The sequence below is a fragment of the Periplaneta americana genome, chromosome 15, assembly GCF_040183065.1.
Source record: "Periplaneta americana isolate PAMFEO1 chromosome 15, P.americana_PAMFEO1_priV1, whole genome shotgun sequence".
In the NCBI taxonomy this organism is placed as follows: Eukaryota; Metazoa; Arthropoda; class Insecta; order Blattodea; family Blattidae; genus Periplaneta; species Periplaneta americana.
The window spans coordinates 43,942,918-43,969,405 of NC_091131.1; the positions used below are offsets into that span (position 1 = coordinate 43,942,918).

Sequence of the window (26,488 nt, forward strand, 5' to 3'; positions counted from 1 at the left end):
ACAACCATACAGAACAACTGGTAATATAACTGTTTTATAAATTCTAACTTTCAGATTTTTCGACAGCAAACTGGATGATAAAAGTTTCTCAACCGAATAATAACAGGCATTTCCCATATTTATTCTGTGTTTAATTTCCTCCCGAGTATCATTTATATTTGTTATTGTTGCTCCCAGATATTTGAACTTCTCCACCTCTTCAAAAGATAAATTTCCAATTTTTATATTTCCATTTCGTACAATATTCTCGTCACGAGACATAATCATATACTTTGTCTTTTCGGGATTTACTTCCAACCCTATCTCTTTACTTGCTTCAAGTAAAATTCCTGTGTTTTCCCTAATCGTTTGTGGATTTTCTCCTAACATATTCACGTCATCCGCATAGACAATTAATAAGAATATTGCACGAAAATAGTGGAACTGCAGTTTATATGGTATTCCACAGCCTTCCTTATTGTCCATGGATGCTGTCATTGTTACAGTCGATATATACGGCCAGTTGCCTTTCTTATAGTAGTAACAAAAAAATTGATGAATTTTATTATAAATATAAAATTTATAGTTTAATGAAGACATACACCAACAACCTGAATGATGTAATGATAACAGAGCAATAATAGAGTTTATATGCAATGCCTTCTGTGTATCTCTATCTCTAGTGTTTTCTAAGCAAAGTCCTCGTAACACGATAATATTTCAAATCGATAGCGACTTCAACTCGGTATTTCTTTTACAGCCCAGTGTACTAACAAGTTTGCAGAAAACACTGGCATCATTACTCTAAGTACCTTCATATATACTTCGAATGGAGAAGAAAAGAACATGGTAATTTAAGGCCGATGCCCTTAGAAAACTAAAATACACCGTCTATGAAGAAGTCCACGGAACCACCGACAATGGCAGTAACAGATGAATTGACATAATCGCCATTAGCGAATCCCTGTCTCAGGGTATGATAATCGACTCCACCATCAGGTTTGAAACGTATAAAGGACAGCCCGAAGACGTACATGAGGAGAAACGAGCAATCTACGTTCCAACCATCCCGTATTATAAAGATAAATACCAACTTCACGATATCAGTGTTACGGGATTGATGTTTGGAGCAAGAGGAACGATACCCAACTTCTCTTCTCAATTCTGTAAGACCCTAGGACTGCACAAATCTTTTCTGAATGAACTGGCCCTCCTCATAGTTAGAGAGTCAGTCAAACTTTTACGGAACCGCTTATATGGACTCTAATTCAGTGTATGGAAAAAATTGACGCACCATTATCATTTTTCTTTTTCCTTCTTAGCTTTCATTGATTCTTTACTTGAAATTTTTTTTTCTTTTGTAAACTGCTATTGTTTGTTTGTGTATTTGTTTGCCTTTTTTCTTACTCTTTTAGCTCTCATCTTCTATTTGTTCTTGTATTGTTTTGTATGCTTTGTCTAATGGCAGCCTCTAATTTGAGGAAGCTTTGATAAATAAATAAAATAGAAATTTAAAGTTGTCTATACTGTTATATGCAGGTGATGTGATATTGGCAGATTCTGAAGATGGTCTCCAGTGTTCTGTTTTTCAATTACAACTCATTCCTGAGGAATAGTGATAGAAATTTCAGTTGACAAGACTAAAGTAATATCCAGAAATGCATATAGTGTGTTAGTTGGAAGACCTGAGAGAAAAATACCTTTGGGGAGGCCGAGACATAGATGGGAGGATAAATATTAAAATGGATTTCAGAGAGGTGGGACATGATGCTAGGGACTGGATTAGTCTTGCTCAGGATAGGAACTGATGGCAGGCTTATGTAAAGGCAGCAATGAACCTGCAATTCTTTAAAAGCCATATTTTGTAAGTAAGACTAAAGTAATGACGTCATGTCCACACTTGTGGAGTAACGGTTAGCGTGTCTGGCCGCGAAACCAGGTGGCCCGGGTTCGATTCCCAGTCGGGGCAAGTTACCTGGTTGAAGTTTTTTCTGGGGTTTTCTCTCAACCAAATATGAGCAAACGCTGGGTAACTTTCGGTGTTGGACCCCGGACTCATTTCACCAGCATTATCACCTTCATCTCATTCAAACACTAAATAACCTAAGCTGTTGATAAAACATCGTAAAATAACCCACAAATAATGACTTCATAAGCACAAAATCATGTAAGCAGGAAAATTTGCCTCCATAATAAACCTGTAGAATAGGTCTCATATTTTAAATATTTAAGTTACCATAATAAGCTATGAACTGGAAAACGATATTTCTACAAAATTGAATTGTTTTAGTCATGTAATAAATACTATTAGTAACATTTTCAAACCTTCTCTTGTTCAAAAACATACAAGAATGAAGTCTATAAAACAATGGGGAGACCTATTTATTTCTCATGTATGGAAGTAAAGCTTGTGACGAATACCGAACTGCTGCCAACAAAACAAAATTATATTTTCAAGAACTGCGGGCTATGCTAAATTAGATAATTAAAAAAACATAAATATTTTGAAAGTATAAAATATTTATCCTATTTTGGAAAAAAATTCAAATTATAGGCAGAAATGGAGATCTTGTATACTTAGAATGCCATCTACAAGAATACCGCGCCAAATAATAAACCAGCGAATGGGAATTATAAAGAATGAACACTGAGCGAATTTCCCTGGTCTGTTTTTCTGCACGCGTGCTCTCCATTAGTGTATAATTTCACTTTCGAACGCTAGAGGTCAGTGTAATCGAACACCCGCGAACGGTGAAACAGCAATCCTGATTCGCTGGCAAGTGTGCTGAAAAGTATTTCTGCTATCGATTGCTGGTGCGATATCAGCGCCAACTCTAGGAAAAAAGGCAGAACCTCCCACTGATATAGATAGAGCTGGACTGAAGGTCATTTAAAAAGGTACTACTACATCAAAGGTATCAACGTGCAGTGTCCATACTTCTAATTATCTATACACTGAATGAACTACCATCTTTTAGGAAAAAAGATCTTTGGGCCATCTGAAGTGATACAATAACAGGCCACTAAGTCTAACACATAGGAAGAAGAAGAAGTCCACCACTGTGGAATAACAGATAGCCTGCCTGACTGTGAAACAACGAGCGGGCCCACGTTCAAATGCTGGTTGAGGTTTTCCCTCAACCCATTAAGAACAAATGCTGGGTAACTTTTGGCACTGGATTCTGGACTCATCTCGCTAGCATTATCACTTTCATCTCGCTCAGATACTAGATAACCAGAACAGTAGATAAAGCGTCGTAAAACAACCAACTGAAAAAAGTTGTTGTTGTTGTTGTTTTCTAATGCCAAGCGTTTGACAATAAAGTCATTTGACCTCTTGCACTCCAATATTTTTCAAGGATATTATCATGTGTCTCAGTGAAACATACAGCAGAGTTCGTATACGTCAGTTTCTGTCAGATGCGTTTCCAATTCACTGTGGGCTAAAGCAAGGAGATGCACTATCACCTTTACTTTTTAACTTTGCTCTAGAGTATGACATTAGGAAAGTCCAGGATAACAGAGAGGGTTTGGAATTGAACGGGTTACATCAGCTGCTTGTCTATGCGGATGACGTGAATATGTTAAGAGAAAATCCACAAACGATTAGGGAAAATACGGGAATTTTACTGGAAGCAAGTAAAGAGATAGGTTTGGAAGTAAATCCCGAAAAGACAAACTGTATGATTATGTCTCGTGACCAGAATATTGTACGAAATGGAAATATAAGAATTGGAAATTTATCTTTTGAAGAGGTGGAGAAGTTCAAATATCTTGGAGCAACAGTAACAAATATAAATGATACTCGGGAGGAAATTAAACACAGAATAAATATGGGAAATGCCTGTTATTATTCGGTTGAAAAGCTTTAATCATCCAGTCTGCTGTCAAAAAAACTGAAAGTTAGAATTTATAAAACAGTTATATTACTGGTTGTTCTTTATGGTTGTGAAACTTGGACTCTCACTTTGAGAGAGGAGCATAGGTTAAGGGTGTTTGAGAATAAGGTGCTTAGGAAAATATTTGGGGCTAAGAGGGATGACGTTACAGGAGAATGGAGAAAGTTACACAACACAGAACTGCACACATTGTATTCTTCACCTGACATAATTAGGAACATTAAATCCAGACGTTTGAGATGGGCAGGGCATGTAGCACGTATGGGCGAATCCAGAAATGCATATAAAGTGTTAGTTGGGAGGCCGGAGGGAAAAAGACCTTTAGGGAGGCCGAGACGTAGATGGGAAGATAATATTAAAATGGATTTGAAGGAGGTGGGCTATGATGATAGAGAATGGATTAATCTTGCTCAGGATAGGGACCAATGGCGGGCTTATGTGAGGGCGGCAATGAACCTCCGGGTTCCTTAAAAGCCAGTAAGTAAGTAAGTATTATCATAGTCAGCCACTGAAGCACAAATTTTGAGGTGTTCCGAATCCATTTCTTGGTTTGAGTTGCACAATGGGCAGTTAGGGGAATGACATATTCCAATTCTATGCAGGTGTTTGGTCAAACAATCATGGCCTGTTGCCAATCTAAATGCAGCTGCAGACGATTTTTGTCGTAAATCGGGAATTAACTGTGGATTATGAAAAAAGTACCAGAAAGATTTCAAACTAACCAAGGATGTGGATGTGCTGTAGTTTATCTTCACCACAATGCTGTAGATCTCTTTATTTAGTCTTCATTTGCTTTAGAGTATATAGTGGAAACAGTGAATAATAAACCTTATCTTCTTCATACTGACTAGGAATCAGTATGAATAATCGACCACGAACAATTGACAATTTGAAGAACAATATAATCACCGAAATTAATGGAATGTTGCAGCAAACTGCAAGAAACACGGATATGTGTACAGAAAGGAGGAGGTCATTTTTCAACATCTCTGTGAAGACAAGCAATTTTCCCAGAGATACTTTACATTTACAAAGAAGTTGCATCTTCGCAGCTTCTATCAAACAGAAATACGAAGATTTTAAAAGCTACCTGTTTTATATGAATCACACTATAGTATAACAAAATCGGCTGCTACTGTGCTTAATAGTACATTATGCAACGAGCCTATAATGGTAGTAATTAAGACGCAAGTATGATTGTTTATGAAACAAGCACAAGCGAGTTTCATAATTTTCATACGAGCATCTTAATTACCATTATAGGCAAGTTTCATACGACTTTTTATGCTCGACCATATTTCTAACTTGAAAGTATTATTATGGTTTTGTGCGAACTGACCTGAATTGTGAGATGTACGCAGACGCGAAAGTATTGATTTTTTCCGAGGCCGAATCTCATTGACCTTGGCACAGAATAAGATGAACATTACTCTGGTATAACTTGGAAATTGATTTAGAATTGAAAAACGAGATGACAAATTGAATTTATTTGAATATTATTTACAATTAACTCTAATTATTATAGTATTGGATTTCCAGCCTCCGTGACTTTTCGCTAATTCTCTTTCGATTGCATATCCGAGAATAATCGATACTTGCTGTTTTATAACGGTACAAAGCTGACTTGTCATTGGCTGAGGTTTTATAACGGTACAAAGCTGACTTGTCATTGGCTGAACACCTGTGCTTTAATGAGTAGGTGTACTTTAATGACATGCATTAAAGGACTGCTACCAGGTGTATAATTACTACATTTCGGCATGGTCGAGCATAAACAATGTTACACACTAAGCAAACCTCGCTCTCTTTGCACACACGTCAGAAGTACACTCATTCTCTAGAGAAGGGTTAAAATCTTAGGCACGCATTTTATATTCTGTAGCAATTAAATAGGTAGAGTTAGACGATATTTCATTACCGGTACCACTTGCTGATTAGTAAGTATGGTAATAACTGCCTCCCATTGGAGGTAGCCCAGAAGGACTCAGTATACTCTCCTACATGAATTTTGCAATATTAAATGTTTACATAAATTTTGTAGAAAGAAAATTAAAATAAACATATATGAATAGAAAGTGAATAAAAAAATTAAACAGAGTGAATATGATGACTCAGAATTTGGCAAGAGCATTTCAAAACTGAAGTTATGATGTCAGCAGTAAGTGTCTGTGGTAGTTCAAAAGTCTTCCTGAAGCATTCAAAGAACTTGGGAATCACACCACGAGCTCCAATAAGAAGACCAATCACCTCAATGTCTTCAAGCTGGTATTTTGCTTTGAAGTAATCAACTGTTGGCAGATAAATATTCATCTTTTCTTTATTGACATCCTCCGGCTGGCTACTCCCCGTTTCAATCCTTATGGTAGGATCAATTATATACCCTTTCTTGGTAGTCTGGGAATACACTATGATGTCAATGCGTCTAGAGGAGCCATTAGTAGCAAGGCAAAAAGCTTCCTCTTCTACTGTCCAAGACTTTTTTCTTAAAGCAGTTGCAATTAAGGATTGAACATGATGGTGTCTGGCATTTCGGTGGAGTAAACCTCTGTTACACTGACCTTGGACGTGGGCAAGGGTTTCAGTCTCTGGGCAGCCATGTCTGCACCGGGATCGGTCCAAAGAGCGACCAGGTACTCCTCTAACTGCTGCTAATAGATCGCAGGTAATCAGGAATATATTCTTTACTAGAGTTCAATTATAAACATTATTAATATTTCCTCTTTATTTATGAAGTAGGAAACACAACACAAAACATAAGGGCTTACAAACCACAGAAACAAAATACATAATCAATACAATATAAGATCCTCCAAACCTGCAGATCTTTCTGGAAAAGGTAGAACATGAGAATTTGGCATGCATGTGCGCCTCGTGTGAAATCTTACAGGTATCTGTAAAGGCAAGAATAACAAATCAGTATTTTATATTTAATTGTAAAGAATAGTCTAAATATCACATGTTATTTTGTCAGTGAATTTGAGGTCTTTCAAAGTTGTGTATAAATATATTCATAAACAAGTTTCTGAATTAAACTTACCTTTGCTATAGCCTGTCTAGAAATTATACCATCACCAAAGTGCAACAATCGAACGAACTTTGGCAAGTTTATCAGATCTTCACTTTCGTTGCACTTATTCTCAATGGGTTCTGAGATTAATTTCCTCTTACACTTCACATCACCCTCTTGCGGAAAGTTTAATGTACACCTTTTTCTGAAAGCTAAATTAAAATCTTATCATCGGTATTTCAATCCATTCTCTTTCTGTAAGATTTGCCAAGATTAATCACATAAAAGACTCACTGTTACTCAATTGTTTTTTATTAGTTATTGCCTATGATGTTTTAATTCCTGGCCTCCTTATTCTCCCTAGTGATAAACTGATACACTGAAGAATTTCTCTTTGTTATGTACACACACATTGGAATTATTTTCGCTTGAGCAGTTTCTGCACAAGGAACATAGATTTCCGTTATAAATGTCTAATATCTTTAATTGATTACTCGTGTTAATTATGTAAGTTTGTGCGGCTTACAGCTGTTTCGGTGCTTCATCACACCATCCTCAGAGCCTACTAGATCTCGGCGTCATCTCGAACTTCTCTGCCTGTTATGTGGGTGCGTGAAGTGAAGTGAACACAATCAAATACATAGCACAAGAAAAAGGATACAATCCAAACATAATAGACAACATCATAAGAAAGACAAAACAAAAACTTAACGAACACAAAAACACGCAAAACACAACACAAACACAAGAACACAAAATACATCACACTAACATATGAAAACAAAAGCACACATAAGATCGCATCTTCATTCAGAAAGCAGAAATACAACATAGCATACAGAACAGAAAACACACTACAAAGACATCTCAACACGCAAAAAACACAAACAAATAAATACGACCACACAGGTGTATACAAACTCACATGTAATAGTTGCGACAAGTTCTACATAGGACAGACAGGCAGATCATTCCAAACATGCTACAAAGAACACATTAAAGCAATAACCAGAGGACATAATACATCTACATATGCCGATCACATAACCAATGCTAACCATACATACAATAACATAAATGCGGATACAATAACATAAATGCGGACATGGAAATCCTACACATACAACCCAAGAACCAAAAACTCAACACACTAGAATAATTCGAAATATACAAACACACTAAAACACACCCCAATCAAATTCTCAACACACAGATCAATTTCAGTACACACACACTATTTGACTCCACTTTTCAACACCTTTCAACAATCAAACGCACCCACATAACAGGCAGAGAAGTTCGAGATGACGCCGAGATCTAATAGGCTGTGAGGATGGTGTGATGAAGCACCAAACCAGCTGTAAGCCGCACAAACTTACATAATTAACACAAGTAAGTCCGCTAGTTACATTAAATATATTCAAGTGTTAAAAGTAGTGTACGCAAGATTGAAAATGGGTCTAATATCTTTTCACATTTGTAAATATCTGCCACTATGTTAATTACAGATTTTCATAAAAGCAAAGTACTGGGTCCTCGATAACAACTCCATCATGCAAGATGACCCAAATTTATAATTCCAAGTTCTGTTGCTATTTTCTTTTATCAAAAGTTTTTTTTTTTTTTTTTAATCCAATGCCACCAGGTTGTCTTTTCGACATTTCTGGTCTTCTCTCCTGGCTGTGGCTTAATTGTAACCCACTTCTGAGGTTGGGGCGCCTGGAAGGCGGAGTTACATTACCCCGATGATGTGATAGGATGATTATGATAATGTAGTGCCAGGAGAGGTCTTAAATCTAAACTTAACCTAAATTCCAGACCTGTGCTCTAACAGGGAATCGAATCCGGGACCTCATGAACTATAGCCAGAAGCTCTGACTACTAGACCATGAGGCTGGTCATATATATATATATATATATATATATATATATATATATATATATATATATATATACGTTCAGCAAACGTAAAGGCTATTCCTAAATATTAAGAAACAAAATTACATTTCTCTAGCACAGTATACCTTGTGTAAATAAAACCCTGTTTCCAAAGCATATGATTATACTGTAATGAATCTCAAATCTAGTTTCACTTAACAGGATGAATAAACAGTACTGTAATTCTGATCATATCATTCAAAGCATTATGGCTCAAGATATGCAGGATTGTGGCTACACTGTTTATATGAGGAGACCTCTAGTTTGGCCACTGCCGGCAGTAGCAGATGCATTGATATCATAGCAGTAACAAAGCCAAAAGTCTGAGTAATTATACAAGAAATATTCTGATACTGGCATAATAATTCGATCAAGCATTATGCAATACAAGGGAGCCATTTAACAATTTAAATGAACCCAATATTGGAACTGAACTATCTTTAACTGGTTTTATATACTAACTATAATTAAACCATTTCACACAAGTTTATCTTTAACTCATAATGCTAAATATTCTCCCCCCCCCCCTCCTCCTTTCCTTCTGAAACCAAAATAAAAATTATAATCTCCTACTGTGCTATAAATGTAAATACTAAAACTTACTTTGTTGAATTAAAACTGCAGCATCTATTCTTCTTTTAAGATGCTTCTTCCACGATCTCTGTATTAACTGGGCTGCTTTCTGTCGCTGATGATGGCGGTAAACCTCTAACTGAAGCAGTGCAGTCTCTGATAGGAAGAGAGTGAATCTGCCATAGAGGACATGATGTTCTAGATCCAAGCTGCATAGAATGTCCTTCATAACGTCTTCAGACAGAGTAGAAATGTGTTCTGTTGTGCTTGACAAACCTTTAACATGTAGAAATATACTGCCTGTAATCCATGACAAGAGGCAGAAACATTTCATACTAAATTTAATAACTGATAAAAGCTACATTTCTCATTTATTTTAATGCCGCATTAAATTTCAAATTTATCTTCGCATATCATCCAAAATGCGTTATGTGCATTTAATATATTTTTAAGGAGAAAGAAAAAGCATTATCACTTTTAATTTCTTTGGTTTTCAAAGCTATAGCTGGCGCCAGCATTTTTGGCATATGTCCTAGATATATAGTGCCCAGTTTGTGAGCATGTCGATAGTGCAGCTGAGAATGGTACCACTCATATACACGTTGCATCAGCCATTTGCCAAACACAGTTGTCAGACTGACTGCGGCAAATGTAAAGCACTCGCACTTAACGTTCCCATTACTTATTTCACATGCCAAAAACGGTGACACGGACTGTACTTTCGGTATAATTTTAATCAATACATGAAAAATGATGGAATTATAGCCTACTGGATGCAGCTTTGAAAATCAAGGGAATTGAAAGTGATGTTTTTTCCTTTCTCCTGAAAAAAAAAATCTCTTTAAATGCACAGAGCAGATTTTGGAGGTGCAGTGACAATAAGCAGTTTTACAATTAACTGCAAATGAATTTGGAGATTATTGCTAAATGTATTTCATTATAGTATCAATTAATAAAATGTCAGCAGTTTAAATAATGTTAATGACAAGATAGATAATAATTAAGTGTGATTCGCTTTCTAGAAACCCCAAAATATTAGCAATGAAGCCAGTTAATTATTAAGAAACGTAACTATATTTTCTGTCCAATGTTTATCTTTTATTTTTTAATCTTATCAAAACCACTGTACGAAATTATTGTTTTATTATTATGTATCTAAGGGCAAATTGCGTTGGGGTCAGATATATAAAATAAAATAACACACTTCGAAATTAGTAAACAAATCTCTTTCCCATATCATGTTGAAAAATAGCCCTTTCCAACAACAAAAAAGCTGCAACACGGAATTCCAAATTTCCGAACAGTTTCTGTAAAGTGTCCTCACTGATGGCTGCAAGCTCTTGGTGTACAGTTTCTCTCAGGACTGCAATTTTATTGTGAGAGACTTCATTCTGAATACTTTTCCCTTAAGTAAGCTCCAGTGTGCTGCTGTTAAATCTGAGGATCTTGGCGGAAAAGATTTTTTTAGATTATTTGGTTTCAGAAAAAAACTTTACATTTCTCTCATACTTTCATTTGAAGTGTGACACAATGCACCATCTTATTGAAAATATCTATGATTAGTCCATCATCTGTTAACTGATGTACAAATGCACTGAATATTGGTAATTAGACCAATAATTCGCCTATGGACAAAAACACACTGATTTTCTCTGAATGCGAAGGCTCTGTGGATTTTCTATGGTCCAAAGATGTGTTTTTTGAGAGTTCAGGTACTGAGAGATCTAACGAGATGATCTGCAGCCCGAGGATGGAGTAGTGATCTTAGGATAGAGGGAGCAGACAAGGAAGGTATAGTTACTATCCAACCTGAAAACATTCGCTGGGAAAAATCACTGTTAAATATAGTAATGTAAATCCATGGTGCTATAGCCCTGAAGGGCCAAGTCTGACCAGCCGGCTGCTGGCCTCACGTTTGCATGCCGAAGCAGAGGTGGACGATCATCCAACCAGAATGGAGGTATCGTGTGGTTAGCACGATGATCCCCCCAGCCGTTATAGCTGGTTTGCTGAACCAGATTTTCGCTACCTATCGTAGCTCCCAAGTGCATCACGATGCTGGGTAGGCACCGGTCCCATACACTGGCCGAAATTTCATGAGAAAATTTCTTTTCCCATGAGGACTCGAACCAGCGCACATTCCGTAACGCGAGTCCTAGGCAGCATGCCTTAGACAGCGACGCCACGACGCGGGACGTTAAATATAGTCAAGACTTTTAATTCTTCTTCCGAAGATATCCGGACTCTCGAATATATAGAAATAAACCAAGATATTAAATAATATTCTATCGATATGAGTGTAATCAACATATCAAACGAAATGAAGAGAAAAGTATAATATTTCTAACACTAATTAAAAGCACTGAAACTGTTGTTTGCTAACTGCTTCCTCATTACTAGGGTTCTCATACAGCCCATAAAACATCGGAATGTCTCTTTTTTCGCTAATGTGTCCCATTGTCCCGAAAGAGGATTTCAGGACATGTTTTTGTCCTATACTTAAAAATTAGTGACAAAAAAAATATCAACTAATCTTCTATTATAAATCGTCGACCTGGATAGCATAGTCGGTATAGCGCTGGGCTTCTATGCTCGAGGTTGCGGATTCGATCCCAGCCCAGGTAGATGGCATTTAAGTGTGCTCAAATGCGACAGGCTCATGTCAGTAGATTTACTGACATGTAAAAGAACTTCTGTGGGAAAAAATTCCGGCACATCAGCAATGCTGATATAACCTCGGTAGTTGCGAGCGTCGTTAAATAAACCATAATTTAAATTTCTATTATAAATCAGTCTCCGTCACAGTTGGTGACATTGGAACTTGCTACATTGGCAATATTGAAGGTCACACTGAAAGTATACAACGTTCTTAAAACTAAGGTGACCATCCGTCCCAATTTTTCTGGAACAGTCCCGAATTTTTCTGAAGGCATTTCGGGATGCCAATTTGCTGCATGATGCCATATACTGGAACCACACGTTCCTGCGCATTGTAAGGGTTACAGCAGATGATCACCAACGATTCCAGCCCAGTGACAGACCTGAAATGTTCGCGAGTCCAACAATCAGGTTCACGGTAGACACTTTGAACACTTTCTGTAACCGTCTGCAAGGATACTTAAAGAAATAAATGAAATAAAAAATTCTGACTATGATCATGTTTCCAATTAGAAGATTCAGTTTGTAACCCCCGAAGCATTTTCACAACATATAATTGTCTCACCTTCCTTTGAAGCCTTACATATGTCCAGAGAAGCAGATTATAAAGTACGACTATACGTTTTTATACATATTTAATTATTTATTTAGCCAGAATCACGAACGGTTAATCCACACATGGATAAAATTAGGTTATAATGTGTAAGTACACATTTTCATTAATGTGACTTGAGACCTGCAAGTGAAATTGATTTCCTAAAAGTATAATATAGTATGGTAGTAGAGTAAGTACTATAGTCGCTGTTTGCACAGTTACCTGTCTCAATGGTCGTTATTTCATTTCCTCGCTTTTCGTGAGCTTTCAGTAATTTTCCATACCGTTCTGTGAAATCATGATATTTCAACCTGTGAAGAAAATAAGAAAAGAAAAAAAGTTTCAGCAGTCAGTGTGACTTTAATATTAGGACATAATTACCAACTCAGTCATATAAAAAAAAAGCCTAGAATACATATTCATTCCTTTCTATGAGATAAACAAACCTTCTAAAAATTGATTCTGTATGTCTTTCTACTATAGCTCCCACTGTAAAGTTACTTAGATTGTAATAGGTGGAAAATTATTTTTAATAAAAACACATTTAGATAATGTTTAAAATATTTAACTTATGTATGTTCGAAATAATAGGTCATTCCGTCTAAGAAATAGGAAACTCAAAATTTAGGTAGCTGGTGCTCAATTTGGTAATTCTGCAGCATTGTGGTGATTTCTAAGATAAGAATTAGTTACTTGTAATTCACATCAGAATTTCTGGATTGTTGGAGTATACCAGTAACAGCCATAACTTAGTTTCTGTATGATTAGAATAGACTTTAGGTTAAACGAAAATAACGACAATAATGATGGTGGTAAAGATGATGATGATATTATTATTATTATTATTATTATTGATGTAAAAATTTCTTTTTCTGCAAATTTTACATTTACAGGGCATCATTAAACACGCAATAGCACGACATAGCACAAAATTAGTTTTTTTTCCCCACATAAAAAAATCTTCAACTACCACAGTTAGAAAGAGGTAGTTTACTTGCAAAGGAAATACTGTAACTATTTTGAACCAATTCACAATAGGCCTATCATATTTGCCCAGATAGTTGCTAAAGGCAATTTTATTTTCTATGCTAAATTGGATTTGACATCTTCTTGAGAATTACAAATCATTCTACATCATTCATTCATTTTCTTAACATTTCTCCAGAGACAATATACCATTTTTCATATACAATAATTTACTTCACTCTGCGTACACATACACGTTTTATTTCACCGTTTCATGTACTTTGAACTCACATGATGGGAAAACGCTGCTGGCAAAGTAAAACAGCTTCTAATATTCCACTAGCTTGAAGTTGCTGCTTGAAATATGTTGTATAAACTGTTCCAGGAACAAGATGAGGGGTTGCTTTCACACAACGGATGTAATGAACATCTGTTTGCTTCAAAATATTTATCAGGTCATCGAGTGACGTCTAGGACAAAGAAAATAAAGTTTAAAAGATATTCAATAATAAAGTAATTGACAAGTAAACTTCACGCAAAAACAAATAAAGTGAAAAACTGTTTATAACATATAATTAAATATGGCCTCATCTGATATCAATACATGGATCGAATTGAGAAAACGACAAGAAACAAAGGAAGTAAGAAAGGGGACAGAAGGAAAGAGAGAAAATTAAAGCAGGAAGACACTGGAAAAAGAGAGAAATAGAACAAAGAAAAGATCAAAGGGGTAGAAATATGAATAAAAGAAAAAAGAACGGAGAAAATACGGGATGAAAGAATGGAAGAAAGTGAAAAGGTGAAAGAAATGAAAAACGAGAGGAAAAACAAAAAAGGGCCGGAGGAGTAGGAAAAGGGAAAAAGAAAGAAAAACAGAAGGTACAGAAAGAGAAACGAAAAAGGGAAGGAAAGAAAAAAAAAGGAAGATAAAAGGTAAATAATGAAAAAAGAGAGAAAACAAAACAAGAAAGAGAAGGGAAAAAGAAAGAAAAAACAGAAAAGAAATACAAAAAGAAAGAATAAAAGGTAGAAGAAACAGAGAAAATGGAAAAGAAAACAAAAATTGGGAACAAAGAAAGAAAGAACTAAAACCGAAAAAGGAAAGAAATGCAAGAAGGGGGAACAGAGAGCAAAAAGAAGGGATAAAGAGAGGTAAAGAAAAGTAAAATAAAAGTATAAAAAATATGACAATGGAAGAAAAGAATAAAACGAGAAAGAAAAAACACAAAACGAACGGTCAGAGAGATAGAACAAGTCAGTAGGGAGCAAGCAAGCAAACGTGAATGAAAGAAATGGCAGACATACCAATTGGTCTCGTGAGAGGATATGTTGTTATTTAGTCAACTGTCCAAAGACAGGTTTGAACCTCACAAGTGATACTAAGAAGGCACCACTTATGAGGCAACTAGGTCAGGAGATAATGGGTAGGGTAACCAGTTCCTTTCCCCCTCCACTGCAAACATCGCAGACTAGCTACATATTACACTAGTCAGACTTCAGATGCATACAAACAATGATAGGACATGGTGCACTTATTTTCCATTGCTTTCTGCACTGTGATAAATATGTTTGAGAAATATAGAAAAATGGTGGAATAGCCACCAGGGAAATAGAAGTACCGGTACTCAAATAAAATTTGTTGGACAGTCTTTGTTCACCACACTTGGATTTCCTGAGCTATGAAGCCAGGTCTCCAACACGGAAAACTAATGCTTTAGTTCCTCGATTAACCACATGCCAGTTTTTTCCATCGCAAAACTACATTATTCTCCAGGCTATTACAAACTTTTCTCATGTTTCATAAAAACATTACGAAAAATTTTAAACAATTTTTTAGGGCACGTCACAAAGTCTTACCTTAAATTTGGACAATAATGTACATTTTGTACTGAAAGTGTCTCCCTCAGTGTCAATACTGTGCTGAAGAATCTGTCTTACGAAGCTGCTACTGCTCACTCCCAAAACACTGATCATTTCTCTTGGCACTTTGTCCATGTTCTTCTCAAGCATCTTGTGAACATCGTAGCAAACCTCCCCAGCATAGTGCTTGATGATGAACTGGGACGCGGCATATGGTGGTGATGAGAGAAAGTACTTATTGTCCCTCAGACTGGAAACAATTCTCTCACATACAAGAACATCACTTGAATACCTCTGCAATGTGCATTCCTGAAATGAAGACCAATTCCGTCCAATCAGTACTGTTATTGCAAGTTATCTTGAACTTCCTGAGCAGGGACAGAGGGGCAGAGGGAAGGAAGCGCGTAATGTGGGTGGAGCCAAGTGAGTTGTTTGCGCATGCTCCGCATCATAATCTCTTGTCAAAAAACATATAACCATTTCCTTCACTGCGTACCAGTAGTGTTAACATGGAGCAGCAACCACAGGGTAGTAATTATGGTGAAATCACACCACCACCCGGGGAGAAAAAGTAACGCTGTTATCCACAGCGGAGAAAGAGAAATTATAGCAAATATAATTAAGTGTTGCGAGGAGGAAAAATTAAATAAATGTTTGCTGGAACCTCTTCATAAGGAATATGAGAGATCGGTTAAATACTCTGGTAAAAGTATTAGTTCCGTGAAGAGAATTAAGAATAATACTGAATTACAACCAAATGAACCTCACACTACTCCGGGAAAGAATAGGTATGTAATGTTTAGAAATTATTGCTATAATAGTTATGTACAATAGTGTGTGTACTGTGAGCGACATAATGAATTACTGTTGTAAGTTATTATTTTGTTATAGTTCTACAAAAAATATTATTTCATTCCAGAATTAGGACTTGTGTAAAGTTGAAGTGGATGACTTCGATCAACATATCATTCGGGATATAATCGAAGAATTCTATCTTGTTCAGAAAGTAGTATCTACGTTTAAGAAGATAATTCCGAATGGATGATGCCATTGACGAAATAATAATTAATTTTGGACCAAACGATGAAGACGATGATGGCAGCAATGACAGCGATATGGATTGTGTATAATTGTAAATTAATGTGAATTCAAATAATAAACCTGTAAAATATTGTTATAAGAATATGTACATATCAGCTGTAGGTATAAGTCATGTAGGCCTATATAATATATAGACATAGCTGTAGTAACTCCGCCATTGCCGGATGAGAGAGGAGTGTACACACGATTATATTTAAATATTTATTCATTACAGGTTAATTAAAATCTGATATGAAACCATGTTCTCCTCTGAAAACCGGAATGTCGTGAGATGATGATGTCTGTATTGAACCAAGTTCTTTTGCAGTAGAGAGTCGTAAAGTGAAAGAACCAACGTTTTCTGAAAAGAGTCACATTACCCGAGGGAGGGGCAACTCGCCGTGCCGTTACGTTGATGAGTACATGCCGTACCGAGCAGTTCGAAAGACAGACTTAGGGGATGTAAGGTTCAAGATAACTAGCAATAACAGTACTGCAGTTACAAGTTCCAAGCATTTGTAGGGTTACCAGATTGTACGTTTTTCCCACATTCTTAGGTTTTATTCCCTTAAAATACGTCTTCCGTAATTCGAGGGTTATCTACGTTTTTCCCTCTTCAATTTTCAATATGGAGTCTACTAGACCTATACGAAAAGATTCTCTTTTATAATGCTAGTGATCATAAGAAATAAGTATTCTACTGACTGGATAAAGGCTGAACTACAAGGATTTCTCAACTTCTATCAGTCATGCAGAAAGTTTATCCTAGAGAATAAAAGTAATAAATACATTACTTCAGGCTTTCAAATCATATGTTAAATATGAGTAATGTCAGGAATGCTTCAAGTTTTCTTAGATCATCATCATATCCGTCACGCATTAGACCCTACAGGATCTGTTACGGTCTCATGCCAGCGCTTGCGTTGTCTTCCCAATTTCCTCTTTCCTCGTGGTACATAAATAAGAATCTGTTTAGGCCATCTTGTGCGATCCATCCTTTCGACATGTTTTTTCCACTGAAGTCGATATTGTTGAACAAAATTAACTACAGGATCCATGTTTAGTTCCTGCAATATGTCCACATTTTTACAGTGTTCCAGCAAAGAGTATCCCGCTGTTCGTCGCATGAATCTCATTTCAGCTGTCGTCAGCCTTTGCTCATGAGCTTTTCTGATTGTCCATGCCTCGCTACCGTAAGTGAGGACCGGTCGAGCTAGTGTTTTATATACCTTTAGCCTTGTATGTTTCTGAACATGGGATGATTTGAAGACGGTGTTAATTACGCCAGTGATTTTTATAAATGGTTTTATTATACTTATACTCCAAATACATATGTAGGCCTGACATACAGATTCTGTAATATTAATTCATAGTATAAGAGAGAGATTTTATTTGCAAGTGGAAAGTTTAGCAAAACCGAGGGTAATAATTTCCATGAGCGCATAAAATCTGTTTATTCTCGTATGCTATACAATATTTTATCCATTACTAGTATCTACATTTAATTTTAGATTGTATGCCTTTTTTTTTTTTTTTTTGTGACTGGAACGAAATTCAAATACAAACTGCTGAGCCATTTATACTCGAACTCACACTTTCTGAAGTCGAAATTGCGATAGAAATGCTGAAAAAGTACAAGTCTCCAGATATCAATCAAATTCCAGCAGAATTAATACAAAAGGGTGGAAGCGCATTATCTAGCAAAATGTATAAGCTTGTACTTGCTATTTGGAAAAGGAAATTTAGTCAGAACAATGGAAAAAAACCATAATTATACCCATCTTAATGGAAGAAATCCATAATTGTACCTTTCTTTAAGAGGGGGGGAAAAGACTAACTGTAGTAACTTTCGAGAAATATCACTTTTATTGACATCGTACAAAATTTTGTTCAATATTCTTTCGGGAAGATTAACTCCATATGTAGATGAAATTATTGGAGATCATTAATGTGGTTTTAGGCGTAACAGATGGACATAGTGCTTCTGCAGCTTTTGCTACACATTTCGCACTCTGAGAAACATTTAGACAATTTTGCTATTTCTTATGCCATTGCAAAACTTACAATCTTTTGATACTATTTTTCGTTCTTTATTTTTTTCATCAGTACCAGTTGCAGAAGAGACAGCCCTGCAGTAGCGGCTGGTGGTCAAAATAATGAGTGTGCTACCATCTCTATATTGGCCTACTGTATACACTTGTATGTATTTATCTTAATTTGAGACTCGCCTAGTGACGATTTATGAAGTCCATATGACGTTCCTTCCTACTGTAGAACTTGTCAATTACCCTGGTGTAAACCCCTCCATCTTGGACATCATATTATTTTCTATTGACAGTATTGCAAGAGCAATGAGACGATCCTGAGACATAGTGTTCCTTAAAAACCGTTTTTATGCGTTTCAAGCAAGAAAAAAATCTTTCTGGCTCAGCAGTGGCCATTGGTGTTGTAACCAAAATATTTAACAACTTCGGTACTTCACAGAATGGATCCTGTAAATTGTTGGAGACTACTCGTATGTATTGTAACAATTGAACAGACCTCTATATTTTGGAAGTCGGGTTTTCCGTATAGAACTCCAAGTTGTGTCTTTAACACTCTTTTTTTCAGTATAGTATAGCTGTTGACAGCAACTTCAAGTTCGCGTTCACGAAAATTATACGAAAAATTCTCAATTTTGTTGCGTCTAGGTAGCCTAGCTTACAGACTGGAAACGGTGAGTAGCTTCCTGAATTATATAGTCACATACTTCCTTGGCTTCAATTTTCTGGGATTCCATTTTCCGTCGCTTGCTAGCTGATTAAGGAGGTACCTCGTAGCCCTACAGGTAGATGGCAGCAGCAGTCTGATATTTGAATTCCAAATACATTGTAAATAGTTCCGAGTTCTTCCACAAACAAGCATTCTTTCGTTACGCTTTACTTTTGCAATCTCCAAGCTGTGTTGTGCTGAAACTGACTACAGCACTTTCAGAGCAGTGATTTCAGCTTCGCACATGCGCATAAATGTTTACATTCTCATATGAACTTCAGAATAGCACAACGAACCCCCTGAGGCACCAAAGAGCGAAGAGCGAAGACTAAACACTCGATAATGTGTCATGAACAGGGAAAGGATTTATATGTAAATACATATTTACTTATAAAGCTAATATAATTTATATTTTGCATTATCTTTATGTTTCACAATGTGTAGGGTTGAAAAATCCTACTTTTATTTTCCATATTTTTCCATATTTTAGAGTTTAGTACATATTTTCGTTAATTTCCATATATTTTCCATATTTCATATAAAACAGTCCATATTATATTAGGTTTAACAATAAAACAAAACAAAATTCCATTAACTTTTAAAAATACATTTCAACAATAGAGATTTAAACACATGTTCAGTAATCCCTTTAACATCAGAGTTATTTGAAAATTAGCAGTCCTATCAACAATGGGAAAGTAAGTTACAAAACTGTATTAATTTAATTTAAAATTTTTAACAGACTTCAGTTGTGCAGCTCAACAGTTAAATGCCAGTCAGAGTACACATAGGTTCAGTTTTGTAAATCATACTATAAAGACGGTAAATATGCCAAAAGTACGTCATTCAGTCAATTTAAAATCAAAACTAACAAGTTACATTTCAGAATTTAAAGAAGATGGTTTATCAACTGACAATAAAATATTATTTTGTAATTTGTGTCAGTGTGCAGTATCATCTACACAAAAGTTCCTGGTGCAACAACACATTACAACTAGTAAACATCAGGCCAACAAACAACTAAATTCCAAGCAGAGACAATTGTTTTTAACACAACCAACAACATCGAATGTAAGATCTGAGTTTAACATCGACCTGTGCCGTTCTCTCATCTCTGCTGATATTCCTCTCTACAAACTAAAGAATAAGGTCTTCAGGGAATTCCTTGAAAAATATACTCAACATACAATCCCGGATGAGTCAACACTTAGGAAGACGTATGCTCCATCCATCTACGATGAGACAATACAGAAGATAAGAGATGAAATTAAAGATAGTTCAATTTGGGTTTCCATTGATGAGACTCCCGACAAAGAAGGTAGACTTGTTGGTAATGTAGTTATCGGTTTGTTAAGTGAACAATATTCTGAACGAATTCTTTTACATTGTGATGTTCTAGAAAAGTGCAATAACAAAACTATAGTTAAACTGTTCAACGAAGCTATGGGTATCCTGTGGCCAAAGGGTATTATGTACGATAATGTGTTATTCTTTATTAGCGATGCTGCCCCTTATATGGTCAAAGCTGGACAAGCATTATCTGTTGTATATCCTAAATTGACTCATTTTACTTGTGTGGCGCATGCATTTCATCGTGTGGCAGAAGTGGTCAGAGACAATTTCCCTAAAGTAGATTTGTTGATTTCATCAGTGAAAAAAGTATTTCTCAAAGCTCCCAGTAGAGTTAACGTGTTGAAAGAAATGTACCCTGAAATTCCATTGCCACCAAAGCCAATTTTAACTAGATGGGGTACATGGCTAGAAGCAGTTGAATATTATGCCGAACATATAGACTCTATTAACAATGTTCTCCTTGCATTGGACTCTGAAGATGCAGTCTCAATTGATACTGCGAAAACAGTTACCTGTGACATAAGTGTGAAGAATGACTTAGCTCACATTCAGCATACATTTTCATGCATCATAAAAACGCTCAAAAGTCTCCAAAATAGGCACCTTTCACTATCTGAAAGTTTTGAAATTATAAATAGTACTGTGGAACAACTGAATCGTGGTAGAGGTAAAGTTGCAGATGCAGTAAGAGCTAAGGTGGACACTGTACTTTCAAAAAACCCTGGATATGAAGAACTACAAAAGGTTGTTGCTGTGATGAGTGGTGAATCAACAGTGAAGATTAACTTGGACTTATCCCCAGCAGACATTGTGAAATTGAATTATGTACCAGTTACTTCTTGTGACGTCGAACGCTCTTTTAGTCAGTATAAATCTATCCTCAGAGACAATAGAAGAAGATTCACTTTTCAGCACTTGAAAGAAATGTTTGTAACCTATTGTTATGGTAACAGACAATAAAAATTGTGTTTTGTTGAAACTACATTGGAAGATAAGGTACGTCCATTATATTTTTTGTTTAGTTTGATTAAAATGTACCAATATTTAACGTACATAGTCATTTTTTTATAATTTTAAGTCCATATTTAATTCCATATTTTGGTAAAAATCCATATTTAATTCCATATTTTGGTAAAAATAACTACATATATATTTACATATTTCATATATTTTTAGTCCATATAAATCCGTTCCCTGGTCATGAATATAACCACGGGAAATTGTTAAATGACAGATCAGATACTATAATAATAATAATAATGTTTTATTTTCGCTGGCAGAGTTAAGGCCATAAGGCCTTCTCTTCCACTCAACCAGCCTTAATCAATACAATACATAAATTTAAATTACATATATTTTCACTACACTTAAAAGTGTTCTCCAGCAATAATCTTCACTACACATTTATTTAAATTTAAATAAATCTATAAGGTAAAGTAGTAACTTAATTTATGAGCTAATTTAATTCAATGAATTATAATTAATTTAATATTTGAGATAGCTAGTAAAATGATGAAAATTAATTTAATATAAGCTTACTAGGACTATGTTACAGGGAGAATAAATATATTTCTATTTCTATAATGAGAATATTAATGTAATTGCCATTAGAGGTTTTGTAAATCTATTTAGAGAAATTAAAGATAATAATAATAAGAATGGACAGATGTTAGTTTCATTATAAGTAACAAATATTAATCAGCAATTCATCTGTTAAGTAAGAATTTATGTAATTTTTACCTAAATGAAGCTATTGTCCAACAACCCCTTATATCACTTGGAAGCGAGTTCCAATTTCTAGCAACTGAAACTGTATAGGATGAAGAATATAAAGATGTCTTGTGGTAGGGTATAATGAGTAAATTGTTATAATGAGATCTTGTACTTAGCTGATGATATGCGGATAAATTTTGAAAATGAGAAGCCAAATATATTGGGGTAGCGGTGCGCAGAATTTGAAATAAGAGAACAAGAGAATGCAGGGCTCGTCGATCGCTTAGCCTTAGCCAAGACAGAGTTTGGAAAGACGGGGAAACATGATCATACTTACGAATATTACAAATATAACGGACGCACGCATTATGCACACGTTGTAGCCTGTTGCTCAATGGTATTACAAATACATTATTTGAGCAAAAATTATCACTGTGCTGTAGCACTGTAGCACATAGGGACGGGCCGCCCCTGCAGCCTTGCAGTATATATTGACTACACCCCACCTCTGGCTACTAGCAACAGGCATCTATAATGAACACAGATCAAAATATCCCTCATTTCTCGTGAAAAAAAAGCAACTGAATAGACTACAGTGGACTTTATGTTGTCAGCAAACAGCTGGATAAAGAAGATTGATTGATTTTTTTCATCTTCATCGAAACAGGTTTTCTTCTCGTGTAAATGTCTCTTTTATGGTTTTCTCTAGTTCTTAAGAAATGAATAAGTGTAGCATTTCTGTATTCACAGAAACGAGGTTATTTCCTTTAGTTTATAACAGAATTGGGCAGGACATGTTATACGTATGAATGATTCCAACAGCGCAAAACAAATATATATGAACGCCTTTAACAACACAAGGTCACTGGGAAGACCTCGAAGTAGATGGAAAAATGAAATTCAGAAGGGATGCATGGAAATGGGAATTACCAACTGGGAGGAAGTAGCAAAAGACAGAACAGAGTGGAAGCATTTTGTGAAATGGACATGGAGTCCACATGCTCCATAATGTCCTTTGATTGATTATCACAAGATAAATACGGTATAAAAAGAATTTAGTTATGTTTGTATTTTAAAGAACACAATTCAGAATCACTTGGTTTTATCACATGGCACAGCGACAAACTTCTGCCTAGGTATAATAATAATAATAATAATAATAGTGGTATTTGCTGGTACACTAAAATATTCATATAATATTATATATAGGGGACGAAATAGAGGACACTGATGACACAGGACGCAGAAAATAATGTCAATATTCCCGAATGAAATAGAAAATAACTGATCACAGTTTTTTTGACAATTCAAGTGGCACAGCCAGTGTGTAAAAAAAATATAGTGGTCTAATTTCTAAGTCTGATTGTCTATTTTCTAAAACCAAAGTATGTTAAATAAAAAAATAAAAAAATGAAGTAAAATTTGTTTTTTGCTAAATTACCAAAAAAGGAGACTCGACTGTGATAATTGCCAAGAGGCCCTGGGTCTCTTATGTCCGGGCCTGCTTGCCACTATAAACCTTAAGAAACAAAGAATCAATCAAATACATAATTCAACATAAATATTTACCTCATTTAATAATCCAAATACTGACACTGGAGCATCAAGTAACTTTAGCCTCTCTTGATTTTCATAGTAAGAAGCCACTTCCGCTTCCAATCCTTCATCTTGCAAAATTCGTTTTTGTTCCATAAGAACATTTTCCACAAAAAAGTGTTGCAAGCGTTCATTTGCATAGTTTATACATAACTGCTCCAGACTATTATTTTCAAACATCTCAAATCCATAAATGTCCAGAATTCCTACATTAAAAAATAACAAAATAACCAAGATATATGCGGAGTATACACAATTCAAGAGAACACGTAGATACAGTATGGATTGTAAACGGCATTTTCTGATTCACTTCCTCACAATTTACTTAAATTCAGGAAGCAGCTTTTTTTTTTTTGTTTACGCAGTTTCCACTTATTAAGAGGTGCAGAACTATTTTTTTTTATTTTAGTAGGTTATTTTACGACGCTTTATCAACATCTTAGGTTATTTAGCGTCTCAATGAGATGAAGGTGATAATGCCAGTAAAATGAGTCCGGGGTCCAGCACTGAAAGTTACCCAGTATTTGTTCATATTGGGTTGAGGGAAAACCCCGGAAAAAACCTCAACCAGGTAATTTGCCCCGACCGGAAATTGAACCCGGGCCACCTGATTTCGCGGCCAGACGCGCTAACCATTATTCCACAGGTGTGGACGTGCAGCACTATCAGCAATGTTATTGTTAGACATGTTAAGATACTAAAAATATTTGTTTTAGAAGCCTAAGAGGAATTAAAGAATTAAAAATAAGAAAACTAGCATAGGGCATTAAATAGAGATAAAAAATGCATTAAAAACGATATAAAAAATGTAACATAACTACCACTACAGATTACAGATATGGTACACTTATTACTAGAACTGAAGTCGTAAATGAAATTCCTACTTGGAAGTTGGTGGTTCTAGAGAACATAGTGTACAAATTCCATGAAAGCAGTCTAAAAATGATTCTGTATGCTTTCTTCAGTCAGATGTCATGGAATTAATTTGCAGTAAATACGTAAATACAGATCGCTCACAAAACCCTGACAATGGGACATCAGGAGTAGAATATTACGTCCCAAAATATCAAGATAGTCACTTCAACCTGTTCATTTTCCTCCTGTCTTGAAACAGAAATTTTAACTATTAAACACCTCTGTCCAATGTGTTCCCCAAATTTCTGGTAAGTTAACTCTATCTGCATATTTACCATTTAAAATCAAATACGCACCAACTTTATATTATGTATTTAGAACTACATATTCCTATACAAAAACAGTGAGTGAATTCAAAACTCTAAAAAGGAAAATATTATTTCAAATGGATACCTAGCCATTGTGGTACAGCTGGAAATGAGAAAGCGGATACCAATGTGAAAGAAGCAACGCATTTGCAAACAAGGCCTCTGCAAATGGTATATTTATCCTTCAATTTCAATATCGACGTTATCATGAACTAAATAGAGCTGGGTTTCATGACCTGTTCTTCATTACATCAATTATTCTAAAGTTTGAGGATGTGATAACTAGAGACCAGCACAATATGAAAAAAATTTTGCCAAAATATTACAGTATGAAATAAATATTTTAATGCTAAAATATTTTCGTTCCTAAACCATTTAGAGTAGAAATACATCATTACTTACAAACTAAGCCTTTGAAGATTAATAGTTATATCTATATTTAATGTGCTATCAAATAAAATACAATACATCTGCATAATTGAACAGCTTTTAGCATCAATAAACCATTATCTGAATGCAAAGTCTAGGTACAATTTTTTACAATGAAGAAAACAAAAAAATTACTTCTTACATTGGTTACAATACTATACAGGTAAGTTTTCTATATTTCCTTCTACCAGTTTTGTATGATGAAAAACTCATGAACTTGCAAAAGATAAGAAATTAAGTAGACAGCAAAACTGACGATGATTCAAATCCATTTAAAAGATTAAGTTACATACATATGTTACCATTAAAACCCAAAATCCGTCAAAATAGTTTCAACTAGCAAGAACTAGTTTTTAAAAACAAATGTTGTTGTTTTCTAATACCAGGCGTTTGACAATAAAGTCATTTGTCCTCTTGCACTCCAATATTTTTCAAAGATATTATCATGGTCAGCCACTGAAGCATAGATTTTGAGGTGTTCCGAATCCATTTCTTGGTTTGAGTTGCACAATGGGCAGTTACAGGACTGATATATTCCAATTCTATGCAGGTGTTTGGCCAAACAATCATGGCCTGTTGCCAATCTAAATGCAGCTACAGACGATTTTCGTGGTAAATCGGGAATTAACTGTGGATTATGATGCAGAGAGTTCCATTCTTTCCCCTGAGATTGTATTATCAAATTTTGTTTGTTGAAGTCTAAGTATGTAGATTTAATAAATCTTTTCACAGAGTAATACATAGATTTAGTAACAGGTCTGTAAGTAAAAACAAATGTAAATAGATATAAAGCGAGTTTTCGTTAGGTTTAAAATCAGTGACAGGTTAGGTTTGGTTTGTTTAGGCTTTTGGAAGGCTTTGCATATAC

At 35.4% G+C, this 26,488-nt stretch overlaps 1 protein-coding gene across 2 annotated transcripts in view; it reads right to left on the bottom strand.

Moving 5' to 3' along the window:
* Window positions 1-6,583: 6,583 nt before the first annotated feature.
* The window catches only part of LOC138714826 (unconventional myosin-XIX-like), a 43,263-nt gene continuing 23,358 nt past the window's right edge, over window positions 6,584-26,488 (bottom strand). Inside the window, exons 7-13 of one of the 2 annotated variants that reach the window (XM_069846995.1) lie at window positions 23,942-24,174; window positions 15,473-15,784; window positions 13,907-14,085; window positions 12,872-12,960; window positions 9,427-9,672; window positions 6,916-7,097; window positions 6,584-6,769 (exon numbers count right to left, since the gene is read on the bottom strand). In XM_069846995.1, coding sequence (XP_069703096.1) covers window positions 6,668-6,769; window positions 6,916-7,097; window positions 9,427-9,672; window positions 12,872-12,960; window positions 13,907-14,085; window positions 15,473-15,784; window positions 23,942-24,174 — 1,343 coding nt within the window. In that variant the 3' untranslated portion in view covers window positions 6,584-6,667. The remainder of the gene's footprint in view (window positions 6,770-6,915; window positions 7,098-9,426; window positions 9,673-12,871; window positions 12,961-13,906; window positions 14,086-15,472; window positions 15,785-23,941; window positions 24,175-26,488) is intronic. The other variant, XM_069846996.1, reaches the window with a different exon arrangement.